Source organism: Oncorhynchus mykiss, chromosome 3 (genome assembly GCF_013265735.2).
Source record: "Oncorhynchus mykiss isolate Arlee chromosome 3, USDA_OmykA_1.1, whole genome shotgun sequence".
Lineage (NCBI taxonomy): Eukaryota > Metazoa > Chordata > Actinopteri > Salmoniformes > Salmonidae > Oncorhynchus > Oncorhynchus mykiss.
Window position 1 is genome coordinate 5,054,697 of NC_048567.1, and position 13,669 is coordinate 5,068,365.

The 13,669-nt window shown below is 45.4% G+C and overlaps 1 protein-coding gene across 1 annotated transcript in view; it reads left to right on the forward strand.

Annotated features, from left to right (window-relative positions):
* The first annotated feature begins 1,840 nt into the window (after positions 1 to 1,840).
* The window catches only part of LOC110520779 (serine/threonine-protein kinase Nek11-like), a 93,928-nt gene continuing 82,099 nt past the window's right edge, over positions 1,841 to 13,669 (forward strand). The window contains exons 1-2 of the mRNA XM_036966585.1: positions 1,841 to 1,917; positions 2,128 to 2,342. Coding sequence (XP_036822480.1) covers positions 2,158 to 2,342 — 185 coding nt within the window. The 5' untranslated portion in view covers positions 1,841 to 1,917; positions 2,128 to 2,157. The remainder of the gene's footprint in view (positions 1,918 to 2,127; positions 2,343 to 13,669) is intronic.

Here is a 13,669-nt window from a genome sequence, read left to right on the forward strand (position 1 = left end):
GTTAGGTTAGCTACGGTTAGGGTAAGGGGAAGGGTTAGCTAACATGCTAAGTACATTACATTACCAAAATTATGTGGACACCTGCTTGTCGAACATCTTATTCCAAAATAATGGACATTAATATAGAGTCAATCCCCACTTTGCTGCTATAACAGCCTCCACTCTTCTAGGAAGGCTTTCCATTAGATGTTGGAACATTGCTGCGGGGATTTACTTCAATTCATCCACAAGAGCATTAGTGAGGTCCGGCACTGATGTTGGGAAATTAGGCCTGGCTCGCAATTGGCATCCAAATCATCCCAAAGGTGTTCGATGGGGTTGAGGTCAGCGCTCTGTGCAGGCCAGTCAAGTTCTGTGCAGGCCAGTCAAACTTTACAGTTGTCACTATGCATTGGAGAAGGTAGCATTCTCCTGGTATCCGCCAAACCCAGATTTGTCCGTCGGACTGCCAGGTGATGAAGCGTGATTTATCACTCCAGAGAAAGCATTTCCACTGCTCCAGAGTTCAATGGCTCTGAGCTTTACACTACTCCAGCTGACGCTTGGCATTGCAGATGGTAATCTCAGGCTTGTGTGCAGTTGTTCAGCCATGGAAACCCATTTAGTGAAGCTCTCGACGAACAGTTCTTGTGCTGACATTGCTTCCAGAGGCAGTTTGGAATTCGGTAGTGAGTGTTGCAACTGAGGACAGACAATTTTTAAAGCTTACACGCTTCAACACTCGGTGGTCCCGTGGTGTAGTTGCTAGCAGTTTAAAATGAGCTAATTAGCTAAAGTTGTCCGTGATGAGATTCAAACTCGCAACCTTTGGGTTGCTAGACTTTCACGTTATACACCCACCCATCCATCCAGCCCTACCAACCATCCTACTTTAAATAACCATATGTCTTATGTAACCATACCAAACATAATATATCATACTAATCTGAGCATCCCAGATTTACTTTTACTATGTTACATCTAGTCTATGAGACCAGACTGCAATGCAAGGCTCATTTTAATAATAATAATAGTAGGTCTATCTACAGTGCATTCGGGAAAGTAGTCAGACCCCTTGACCTTTTCCACATTCTACAATTGATTAAATGTTGGGTTCACCTTCCAACAGGACAACGACCCTAAGCACACAGCCAAGACAATGCAGGAGAGCTTCAGGACAAGTCTCTGAATGTCCTTGAGTGGCCCAGCCAGAGCCCGGACTTGAACCCGATCGAACATCTCTGGAGAGACCTGAAAATAATTGAGCAGCAATGCTCCCCATCCAACCTGGCAGAGCTTGAGAGGATTTGCAGAGAAGAATGGGAGAAACTTCCCAAATACAGGTGTGCCACGCTTGTAGCGTCATACTTAAGAAGACTCGAGGCTGTAATCTCTGCCAAAGGTGCTTCAACAAAGTACTGAGAAAAGGGTCTGAATACTTATGTAAATGTGATATTTACGTTTTTTATTTGTAATACATTTGCTAACAATTCTAAGCCAGTTTTTGCTTTGTCATTATGGAGTATTGTGTGCAGATTGAGGGGGAAAAAAACGATTTAGTACATTTTAGAATAAGGCTGTAACATAACAAAATGTGGAAAAAGTAATTGACTATATTCTTGAAGAATATGACTTAGGTTAGTTAGCCAGCCTACAGATGTCTCATACAACTCCGTTCCACGTTAGAAGAGAATAGAGTATCCGTGTAGTCTTCTGGTCAAATGCATTATCATGAGAATTGAGACTAAAACTCCCTGTCCCAAACAGGCCTTCACACCAGAAGGCTCTTCACTGACACCTGGTGAAATAAAAGGATATAATGAAAGGGAGACAATAGGTTTCCTATTACCATAGGAACAAGAGTAAACACGGAAGTTAATACAGTAGGCTATGGATGTTTTAAACTGGTGGAAATAGCCAACACCTATCTGCAAACAGGTGAGTTTGTTTGACAAAGTAGCAATAGTGAAATAGAATAAGCTATCCAGGACTCTGCTTTCAGTAATCCTACACTGTAACAAGTGCGATGTGCTGCTATCTGACTCTGTCTCCCCTGTAAAATATGTATTTATTAATTTTCATCTGAATTGGGCAAACGTGCATAAAATAAGGAAAAGCAACATGTTTGTGTTTTGCTGAATTTTGCAGTTAATTCTCCTGTAAGAATCCCGAAACAAGATGCCCAAGTTTGAGGAGCTAGAAGCCCATTCATCCTGCCATGTCCACTGCCCCTCCACTCTTATAACTCCTGTCCCCGGCGACCTGATTGCCAAAAGATACAGCATCCTACAGAGATTGGGCAGAGGGAGTTTTAGCACTGTTTACCTCGTTCAAGACACTAGAGCAAGGGATGGGGAGAAACTGTGAGTATGCCTCCTACTGTTGTCCTCCACTGCTCTTCACATGTCAACTGCCCAGTGCCCACCTTGCCCTCTATTAGAAATGGGTAAAATCTTTCATATTGCTTACATCTCTCCAATCCTTTTAGATAAGTGTGTTGGGGGTCGAGACCAATGACTAGGAGTGTAGGGGTGGTTCCTCTACCGATGGTGCTCAATTAAAACAGCAGTTCTGTGTTCATCCTCTGGGTGGCAGCATTAGCCTGGGTATACAGATGCCTGAGAGCACCTCACATCTCTTCTCTTCCCCTCTCTCTCCTCTCTCTCTCTCCCTCCCTCATCATATCCCCATGTATGGGGGAGAGAATGTTTGCTCTGAGCAGCTGGCTCTGTGCTAATCAAACACATTTGAGATTTTATTAGGATCCCCATTAGCTGACACAAATGGTGACAGCTAGTCTTCCTGGGGTCTGATACATAATGAGAAAGACATTATGGACAAAAAGACTTTACAGTTGACATACATTTAAAAACATTAACGTTGACATGACAGACTTATAAAATGTAACTGCATTACATTGAACTGCATTGCAGAACCCAAGGCATTATCTGGATGAACTAGAGACTCAACATGAAGAGAGTTGGCACTCTGAACTGAGTTTAATTGTGTGTATGTGTGTGTGTCGGTGTGTGTGTGTCGGTGTCGGTGTCGGTGTGTGTGTGCCAGTCATGTTTACCTCCTGACCTTGACATAACAAACTCCTGGCTTACTGCTCAAATACTGACCGCCCAAATCAAAACAGCACCAGGAGTTCATCTACTATGTCTATAAATACACATGTTTGGGTAAGCCTAAATGGGCACTGCAAGCACACAATGGTCTCACGACAAAGGACATACATGATGAAACTGGGTCTTGCCTAACCAGCATTGAAGCATGATGCCTGCTGGCACAGTCCAGCGAGCCGGGCCCAGAGTCCCGTGCCTCTGAGCACACAGATGCCACAGCAGGTACGTTTGGCTCCTGGGCAAGTATCAAGCCCCTGCAAGGTGCCAGACAGTAGGCTCTTTGGCATTTCATGCAGTGTGCTGCATTCATAGGGTCTCAGTCATTAAGGAGAGCGTGACAGTAGCCCATCTTTAATCATGGGCCAGAATCCAATCGTTGCAGATGGCAGATTTGAATTGGAAAAAGTCCTCACTTTCATTCTCTGTCTCTCTGCCACACACACACACACACACACACCCACACACGCACGCACGCACACACACATCTTTTAGATTTCAAAGAAATGGAGGGAATGGGACTACCATCCTTCTACCCAGAGACTAAAGAGAGGGAGTGAGAGATAGTGAGTAAAGAAAGACAGAAATGGAGGGAATGGGACAACCATCCTTCTACCCAGAGAGTAAAGAGAGGGAGTGAGAGATAGTGAGTAAAGAAAGACAGAAATGGAGGGAGATAGTGAGTAAAGAAAGACAGAAATGGAGGGAATGGGACAACCATCCTTCTACCCAGAGAGTAAAGAGAGGGAGTGAGAGATAGTGAGTAAAGAAAGACAGAAATGGAGGGAGATAGTGAGTAAAGAAAGACAGAAATGGAGGGAGATAGTGAGGTAAAAAAGGGAAAGAGGGAGACATACCCTTTTCAGAGAATGCAGCACCAATTAGTTATGGCACCTAGAGGCAAGCGACAACATGCCACGGGTCATTACACCCACGCTCCAGGCTCAGGGCAAGGCTTTCAACTTGTTACCACAGCCCAGCGGTGCCCACTAACCCCCTGACCCACCACACACTGGCACAGCACTGCCACTCAAAACCCCCGCCATTCACAGGGCAGACAGCTCACCTCACTCACAGCACACACTAGCAAGTTAGCTACTACCAGGGAGGAAGGGAGAGTTCTCTAAATGGTTTTTGTAGTCCAGATGAAATCCACTAAACATCTGAAATGAAATCCCTATCTTTTTGGGGGAATAATTACAATAGCATAACTCTTTTATAGCCAGATGTATAAAGAGTGCTAGAGAAGGGGCTGTATTTAGGATAACAAAGCTGTATAGTTAATAGACCGATCATAGAGCATCTGCTTCATACAATTCCTCCCTTCCTGTGTGCGTGTGTGTGCGTGTGTGTGTGTGTGTGTGTGTGTGTGTGTGTGTGTGTGTGTGTGTGTGTGTGTGTGTGTGTGCGTGTGTGTGTGTGTGTGTGTGTGTGTGTGTGTGTGTGTGTGTGTGTGTGTGTGAGTGAGTGAGTGAGTGAGTGAGTGAGTGAGTGAGTGAGTGAGTGAGTGAGTGAGTGAGTGAGTGAGTGAGTGAGTGAGTGAGTGCAGAACGTATTCATAAACAGTTTGAACTTCTGAGTCACTGCCTGAATTGGCTTTGTTCTGCCCATTGTAGCATATGGCTCCAACTTAACAGATGCTGTGGAATTTTTATTCTGACTCATTACGACTCCGCTAAACAGCAGTCAAACGAGCCCTCCAACAACTGACTGTCAGTTAGCTGTATTCAAGCTATATTTGAGATACAGTGCCTTGCGAAAGTATTCGGCCCCCTTGAACTTTGCGACCTTTTGCCACATTTCAGGCTTCAAACATAAAGATATAAAACTGTATTTTTTTGTGAAGAATCAACAACAAGTGGGACACAATCATGAAGTGGAACGACATTTATGGATATTTCAAACTTTTTTAACAAATCAAAAACTGAAAAATTGGGCGTGCAAAATTATTCAGCCCCCTTAAGTTAATACTTTGTAGCGCCACCTTTTGCTGCGATTACAGCTGTAAGTCACTTGGGGTATGTCTCTATCAGTTTTGCACATCGAGAGACTGAAATTTTTTCCCATTCCTCCTTGCAAAACAGCTCGAGCTCAGTGAGGTTGGATGGAGAGCATTTGTGAACAGCAGTTTTCAGTTCTTTCCACAGATTCTCGATTGGATTCAGGTCTGGACTTTGACTTGGCCATTCTAACACCTGGATATGTTTATTTTTGAACCATTCCATTGTAGATTTTGCTTTATGTTTTGGATCATTGTCTTGTTGGAAGACAAATCTCCGTCCCAGTCTCAGGTCTTTTGCAGACTCCATCAGGTTTTCTTCCAGAATGGTCCTTCCTGTATTTGGCTCCATCCATCTTCCCATCAATTTTAATCATCTTCCCTGTCCCTGCTGAAGAAAAGCAGGCCCAAACCATGATGCTGCCACCACCATGTTTGACAGTGGGGATGGTGAGTTCAGGGTGTTGCTTTTACGCCAAACATAACGTTTTGCATTGTTGCCAAAAAGTTCAATTTTGGTTTCATCTGACCAGAGCACCTTCTTCCACATGTTTGGTGTGTCTCCCAGGTGGCTTGTGGCAAACTTTAACCAACACTTTTTGTGGATATCTTTAAGAAATGGCTTTCTTCTTGCCACTCTTCCATAAAGGCCAGATTTGTGCAATATACGACTGATTGTTGTCCTATGGACAGAGTCTCCCACCTCAGTTGTAGATCTCTGCAGTTCATCCAGAGTGATCATGGGCCTCTTGGCTGCATCTCTGATCAGTCTTCTCCTGGTATGAGCTGAAAGTTTAGAGGGACGGCCAGGTCTTGGTAGATTTGCAGTGGTCTGATACTCCTTCCATTTCAATATTATCGCTTGCACAGTGCTCCTTGGGATGTTTAAAGCTTGGGAAATCTTTTTGTATCCAAATCCGGCTTTAAACTTCTTCACAACAGTATCTCGGACCTGCCTGGTGTGTTCCTTGTTCTTCATGATGCTCTCTGCGCTTTTAACGGACCTCTGAGACTATCACAGTGCAGGTGCATTTATACGGAGACTTGATTACACACAGGTGGATTGTATTTATCATCATTAGTCATTTAAGGTCAACATTGGATCATTCAGAGATCCTCACTGAACTTCTGGAGAGAGTTTGCTGCACTGAAAGTAAAGGGGCTGAATAATTTTGCACGCCCAATTTTTCAGTTTTTGATTTGTTAAAAAAGTTTGAAATATCCAATAAATGTCGTTCCACTTCATGGTTGTGTCCCACTTGTTGTTGATTCTTCACAAAAACATACAGTTTTATATCTTTATGTTTGAAGCCTGAAATGTGGCAAAAGGTCGCAAAGTTCAAGGGGGCCGAATACTTTCGCAAGGCACTGTATATAGAGATATATAGAGATATATGTGCCAAGGATGCATTTAAAGCAGTGCATTCACATACAGTATACACATTCATTTCTCACATTTTTCTCAGATCATATGACTGCAGGTTGTGGGTTGGTGTTGGAAGTCACACCCTTTCCCTTACTGAAGACATCAGGCATCACCAGCCCCTCTGCAGTAAAAATACATATCAAATCATCATCTGCTATGATGATCAATGTTATCACTCTGCTCATGGATCACACCTGCTTTGAGCAAGAGGAGTTTCTGAATGTCTGATGTTGGTTCCCCTGGGGCAGGGTGTCAAACTGATTCCATGGATGGCCTAGTGTCTGTGGGTTTTTGTTTTTGCTTTTCAATTAAGGCCTAGACAACCAGTTGAGAGGAGTTCCTCACTAATTTGTGACCAGAATTCAACAATCAAGTACAAAAACGTGCAGAAACTCAGCCCTCCGTGGAATGAGTTTGACATGTGTGCCTGGGGGATTGATTCTGTTACCTGGACTGTCCATCAGACAGCCACATCCACACTGAGAGACCACTGATAGCTTTCCTTTCCTCGTCACGTGAGACCAGTGTCAGTCAGGCTACTGTCTATCACATGCAATGATGACTCGTGTGTGTGTGGGGGGGGGTTCGGAATTAATTCATTATATCCAGACAGAATTCCTCCTGGACTTGCTGAAGCCAGTCACTCATGACTTCTGGTTTCTGCTTCCCTTCTTGGCACTGAAGCAGGTAGCTATGCACATAGCAAGAAAGCACAGTATGTTGAGCACAGTAGAGTAGGTAACCATTTTTGGTTCCAGGTAGAACTCTTTTGGGGTCAATGTTCAAAAATGGTTCTACCTGGAACCAAATGGGTTCTACTTGGAACCAAAGGGGTTCGACCTGGAACCGAAAGGGGTTCTTCAAAGGGTTCTCCTGTGGAAACAGCAGAATAACCCTTTTTGGCTCTAGATAGCACCTTTTTTTCTAAGAGTGTACATGTGTCATACACATACAGTGTACACATACAGTGTACACATACAGTGTGCTTTGTGACGTTATTGACTTATTCTGGTCAACAAGCCCATCAAGCTGACCTCTATTCCACTGTGTAATCACATACAGTAGATGGCTTTGAACAAGAAGAACCTGGACTTTAAAAAGTGCAGACTTCAAGGCTACAACAGAGAGAGCTGCCTCGGGGATACAGCTGTTTCACATCAGCCCAAGACAAATGGCCTTGTCTTCTTCCCCTTTATTAACAATCTCCTCCTTATCGTTTCATTCCAACGTTAAAATTATTAACTCTGAATGAGGAGCGATGTGTTCTTCTGCCTGTTTCGTAAACAAGAGTGACAGGCAGCCAAGATTGTCAGAAATAGTTTCCCCTTTGTTTGTTCATTCATTTAGTTTCCCCCACCCATTCACTTAGTGTGTGCAGCATTCTGGGAAAATAACAATTGCTCCTTCGGTTAGCTTAGCTGTCAACAGTTACTGTAAATGTTCCCCATCCAAAACGTGTGTATTGAGTGTTTGTAAACACAGTCATTACTAACAATGATGGTCTTGTCTAGATGGTTTATTGTGTGCTTACTATACTAATTACAAAGTCGCAGCTGATGTGCAATCAGTACCAAGTCATTATTGTATAATGCACACATATCTAATTCATTACCAGCACCTACCAGCAGGCTGTTGGAGTCCATCTCCAATGTGTAAATAAGTATCAGCCAATACTTCTTGCAGAAGCAAGCACACTAGTTAAATGACGACCAGCTGACGTTTCTGTCCCTGCATACTTGAGTTGTGTGTACCCGCTAGCTCAATAAGTGCTTCTGTACCTTTTGGGAAGAATTACGGAGGTGAGGACAAACAGCTTGGTAATATTTCCTTCTGGGCTGTGGACAGATGTGGTTGGCAGCACCCATGCCTCTCGCCTCTCGCCTCTCGCCTCTCGCCTCTCGCCTCTCACACTCTCCCTCGCCTCTCGCCTCTCGCCTCTCACACTCTCCCTCGCCTCTCGCCTCTCGCCTCTCGCCTCTCACACTCTCCCTCGCCTCTCGCCTCTCGCCTCTCGCCTCTCACACTCTCCCTCGCCTCTCGCCTCTCGCCTCTCGCCTCTCACACTCTCCCTCGCCTCTCGCCTCTCGCCTCTCGCCTCTCGCCTCTCGCCTCTCACACTCTCCCTCGCCTCTCGCCTCTCGCCTCTCGCCTCTCACACTCTCCCTCGCCTCTCGCCTCTCGCCTCTCGCCTCTCGCCTCTCACACTCTCCCTCGCCTCTCGCCTCTCGCCTCTCACACTCTCCCTCGCCTCTCGCCTCTCGCCTCTCGCCTCTCACACTCTCCCTCGCCTCTCGCCTCTCGCCTCTCGCCTCTCACACTCTCCCTCGCCTCGCCCGCCACCACACATCCATTTAACAATACCCCACCACTCATTTCCCTGCAATGCGAGGTCTTTCACTTGGAAAAGAGCAATATACGGACGGTACTGATGCGGATAGAACGTTTTTAAAGGCTCAACAAATGAAATTGAATTAGAAATCAAATCAGAAAAAAAGAAGCCCTGGTTGCATATTAGGGACTGACTGACTGACTGACTGACTGAGATACAAATACACATACAGATCATTATATATACTGTATATACACATGCAGATCATTATATATACTGTAAATACACCTACAGATCATTATATATACTGTAAATACACATACAGATCATTATATATACTGTAAATACACATACAGATCATTATATATACTGTAAATACACATACAGATCATTATATATACTGTATATACACATACAGATCATTATATATACTGTATATACACATACAGATCATTATATATACTGTAAATACACATATAGATCATTATATATACTGTAAATACACATACAGATCATTACACACACACACCATTACACACACATCATTATATATACTGTATATACAGATATGCGCGCACACACACACACACAAACACACACCTTCTCCACTCCTCTCAGTCTCCAGACCCCATACCTCTGTCAGATTTAGGAAACCTCCCAACCTCTTTAAAGCCAGATTGGTTATCTCATCTGACTGCATGTCCCTCCCTCCCTCCCTCCCTCCCTCCCTCCCTCCCTCCCTCCCTCCCTCCCTCCCTCAACCCTCTAACTCACTCTCACTCTCTTTTCCTCCTTCCCTCCATTCTGTTGGTGCCATGTGTCTTTCTTTCTCTTTATTTCCCTCACTCCCCTCTCTCCCCTCTCCCTTCACTCGCCCATCTCACCTCCCCCTCTCACCTCTCCCCCCTCTCCCCTCTCCCCTCTCTCCCATCTCACCTCCCCCTCTCACCTCTCCCCCTCTCCCCTCTCCCCTCTCTCCCATCTCACCTCTCCATCTCACCTCTCCCCTGTCCCCTCTCCCCTCTCCCCTCTCTCCCCTCTCCCTTCACTCGCCCATCTCACCTCCCCCTCTCACCTCTCCCCCCTCTTCCCTCTCCCTTCACTCGCCCATCTCACCTCCCCCTCTCCCTTCGCCTCTCCCCTCCTCCCTCTCCCCTCGACTCTCTCGCCTCTCCCCTCTTCCCTCATCCCTCTCCCCTCTTCCCTCATCCCTCTCCCCTCTCCCCTCCTCCCTCTCGCCTCTCCCCTCTCCCCTCCTCCCTCCTCCCTCCTCCCTCCTCCCTCTCCCCTCTCCCCTCCTCCCTCTCCCCTCTACCCCCTCCCCTCGCCTCTCTCCCCTCTCACCTCTTGCTTCTCTCCCCTCTCTCCCCTCTCCCCTCTCCCCACCTCCCTCTCCCCTCCTCCCTCTCCCCTCTCCCCTCCTCCCTCTCCCCTCTCCCCCTCCCCTCGCCTCTCTCCCCTCTCCCCTCTCACCTCTTGCTTCTCTCCCCTCTCGCCCCTCTCCCCTCTCACCTCTAGCTTCTCTCCCCTCTCTCCCCTCTCCCCTCTCCCCACCTCCCTCTCCCCTCTCCCCTCCTCCCTCTCCCCTCTCCCCCTCCCCTCGCCTCTCTCCCCTCTCCCCTCTCACCTCTTGCTTCTCTCCCCTCTCGCCCCTCTCCCCTCTCACCTCTAGCTTCTCTCCCCTCTCACCTCTCTCCCCTCATCCCTCTCCCCTATACTGTAAATACACATACAGATCATTATATATACTGTAAATACACATACAGATCATTATATATACTGTATATACACATACAGATCATTATATATACTGTAAATACACCTACAGATCATTATATATACTGTAAATACACATACAGATCATTATATATACTGTATATACACATACAGATCACTATATATACTGTATATACACATACAGATCATTATATATACTGTAAATACACATACAGATCATTATATATACTGTAAATACACATACAGATCATTATATATACTGTATATACACATACAGATCATTATATATACTGTAAATACACCTACAGATCATTATATATACTGTAAATACACATACAGATCATTATATATACTGTATATACACATACAGATCATTATATATACTGTAAATACACATACAGATCATTATATATACTGTAAATACACATACAGATCATTATATATACTGTAAATACACATACAGATCATTACACACACACACCATTACACACACATCATTATATATACTGTATATACAGATATGCGCGCACACACACACACACACACACACCCCTCCTCCCTCTCCCCTCTCCCCCTCCCCTCGCCTCTCTCCCCTCTCCCCTCTCACCTCTTGCTTCTCTCCCCTCTCGCCCCTCTCCCCTCTCACCTCTTGCTTCTCTCCCCTCTCTCCCCTCTCCCCTCTCCCCACCTCCCTCTCCCCTCTCCCCTCCTCCCTCTCCCCTCTCCCCCTCCCCTCGCCTCTCTCCCCTCTCCCCTCTCACCTCTTGCTTCTCTCCCCTCTCGCCCCTCTCCCCTCTCACCTCTAGCTTCTCTCCCCTCTCACCTCTCTCCCCTCATCCCTCTCCCCTCTCCCCCTCCCCTCGCCTCTCTCCCCTCTCACCTCTTGCTTCTCTCCCCTCTCGCCTCTCGCCCCTCTCCCCTCTCCCCTATCCCCTCTCCCCTCGCCACTCTCCCCTGTCCCAGTCCATATTGTAATTTGAACTTCTGGAATCCATCAGGACATGTACATCTGTTTGGGTTTATTCTTCATGTTAACAGTGAGACAGACAACATTTTCAACATATACCTACCTACCTGTAAATCTTTGTAGTGATTTCTCATCTTGTTTTTCAGTCTGTCATCACCTTGTTACATCAGCTAGTGATGTGGCTAGGAGGACCATAGGAATGATAACAATGGTTTATTCCCCAGGATGAAAGTGTGTGTGTGTGCATGGTGCGTGTGCATGGCGTGTGTGTGTGTGTATGTGTGTGTGTGCGCGCGCGTGTGTGTGTGTGTGTGTATGTGTGTGTATGTGTGTGTGTGTGTGTGTGTGTATGTGTATGTGTGTGTATGTGTGTGTGTGTATGTGTGTGTGTGTGTGTGTGTGTGTGTGTGTGTATGTGTGTGTGTGTGTACCGTAATGTGGCTTCCCTCCCCACTGTTCCAGGATTATACCAATGTGATCCAACTAACAGAGACAATAAGAGAATCTGGACACGCTGCGTTCTAAGTTATTCCCTGCAGGAACGGCTGGATGAGTAATGTGATGTTCATGTCGCATGGCGAGAACCCCTGTCCTATGAGATTGAATGGAGGACTTTCTCTGAATTCTGAATGCCCTCTGCTGTAATGTGATATTTTGAGGGAGACAGAACAATGTGATATTATGAGGGAGACAGAACAATGTGATATTATGAGGGAGACAGAACAATGTGAAATTATGAGGGAGACAGAACAATGTGATATTATGAGGGAGACAGAACAATGTGATATTATGAGGGAGACAGAACAATGTGGTATTATGAGGGAGACAGAACAATGTGATATTATGAGGGAGACAGAACAATGTGGTATTATGAGGGAGACAGAACAATGTGATATTATGAGGGAGACAGAACAATGTGGTATTATGAGGGAGACAGAACAATGTGATATTATGAGGGAGACAGAACAATGTGATATTATGAGGGAGACAGAACAATGTGATATTATGAGGGAGACAGAACAATGTGATATTATGAGGGAGACAGAACAATGTGATATTATGAGGGAGACAGAACAATTGCATAAAACAAAAAGCAATAAACGAAGCACTGAGTCACATAGACACATTTTATATACTAAATCCATACTCTCAGTTATTTTTAATTCACCAATCGTATTTATATTTCTGCTCAATTACCTTCTGTGACATAATATGCTAAATGTGTAGAAGTGCAAAGGCATGGTAAAGTCGGCTGTTTGTTTGTTATATAACCAATGTGCCATTGAATGGTGCCCCTGCCAGCCTGCTTCTCGCTAGAAGGAGTCATCTATTCTAGAGGCTCCATGTCACACCAACAGATATGAGTCCTTCTGTGCCATTCTCTGGTCCTCTACGTCAGGGGTTCTTAAACTTTTTCAGCCCAAGATCCAAATAAGAAATGGACCGTTCTCCCGTGACCCAAATCGTCCTCCAACGACCCAAATTAAGATGAAATAGTGTGTGATTATAGACTGATAACTCGTGACCCACTTGCCCAGGGCCCACTTTAGGCCCACGTCCATCATTTAAGAAACCCTGCTCTACGTCAATCTCTGCCACCAAGGACAAGGCCACTAAACTGCAAACCATTTATCGTATCATACTGTACATACTGTATGCAAGAGAACATGGGAAAGGTGATGATATCTAATGAAGCACAGCATATGGAGGGGGATTTTGAACGACCCATTTATCACAATGTTCCACCAACATCTCCACAACCAGCTGACTTCAACAGTGTTGGAAATCTCCACCAACAGCAGTCTTAGTGTTGGAAATCACCTCAACCAGCTGACTTCAACAGTGTTGGAAATCTCCACAAACAGCAGTCTTAGACAGTGTTGAAAATCTCCACCAACAGCAGTCTTAGACAGTGTTGGAAATCTCCACCAACAGCAGTCTTAGACAGTGTTGGAAATCTCCACAAACAGCAGTCTTAGACAGTGTTGGAAATCTCCACCAACAGCAGTCTTAGACAGTGTTGGAAATCTCCATCAACAGCAGTCTTAGACAGTGTTGGAAATCTCCACCAACAGCAGTCGTAGACAGTGTTGGAAATCTCCACCAA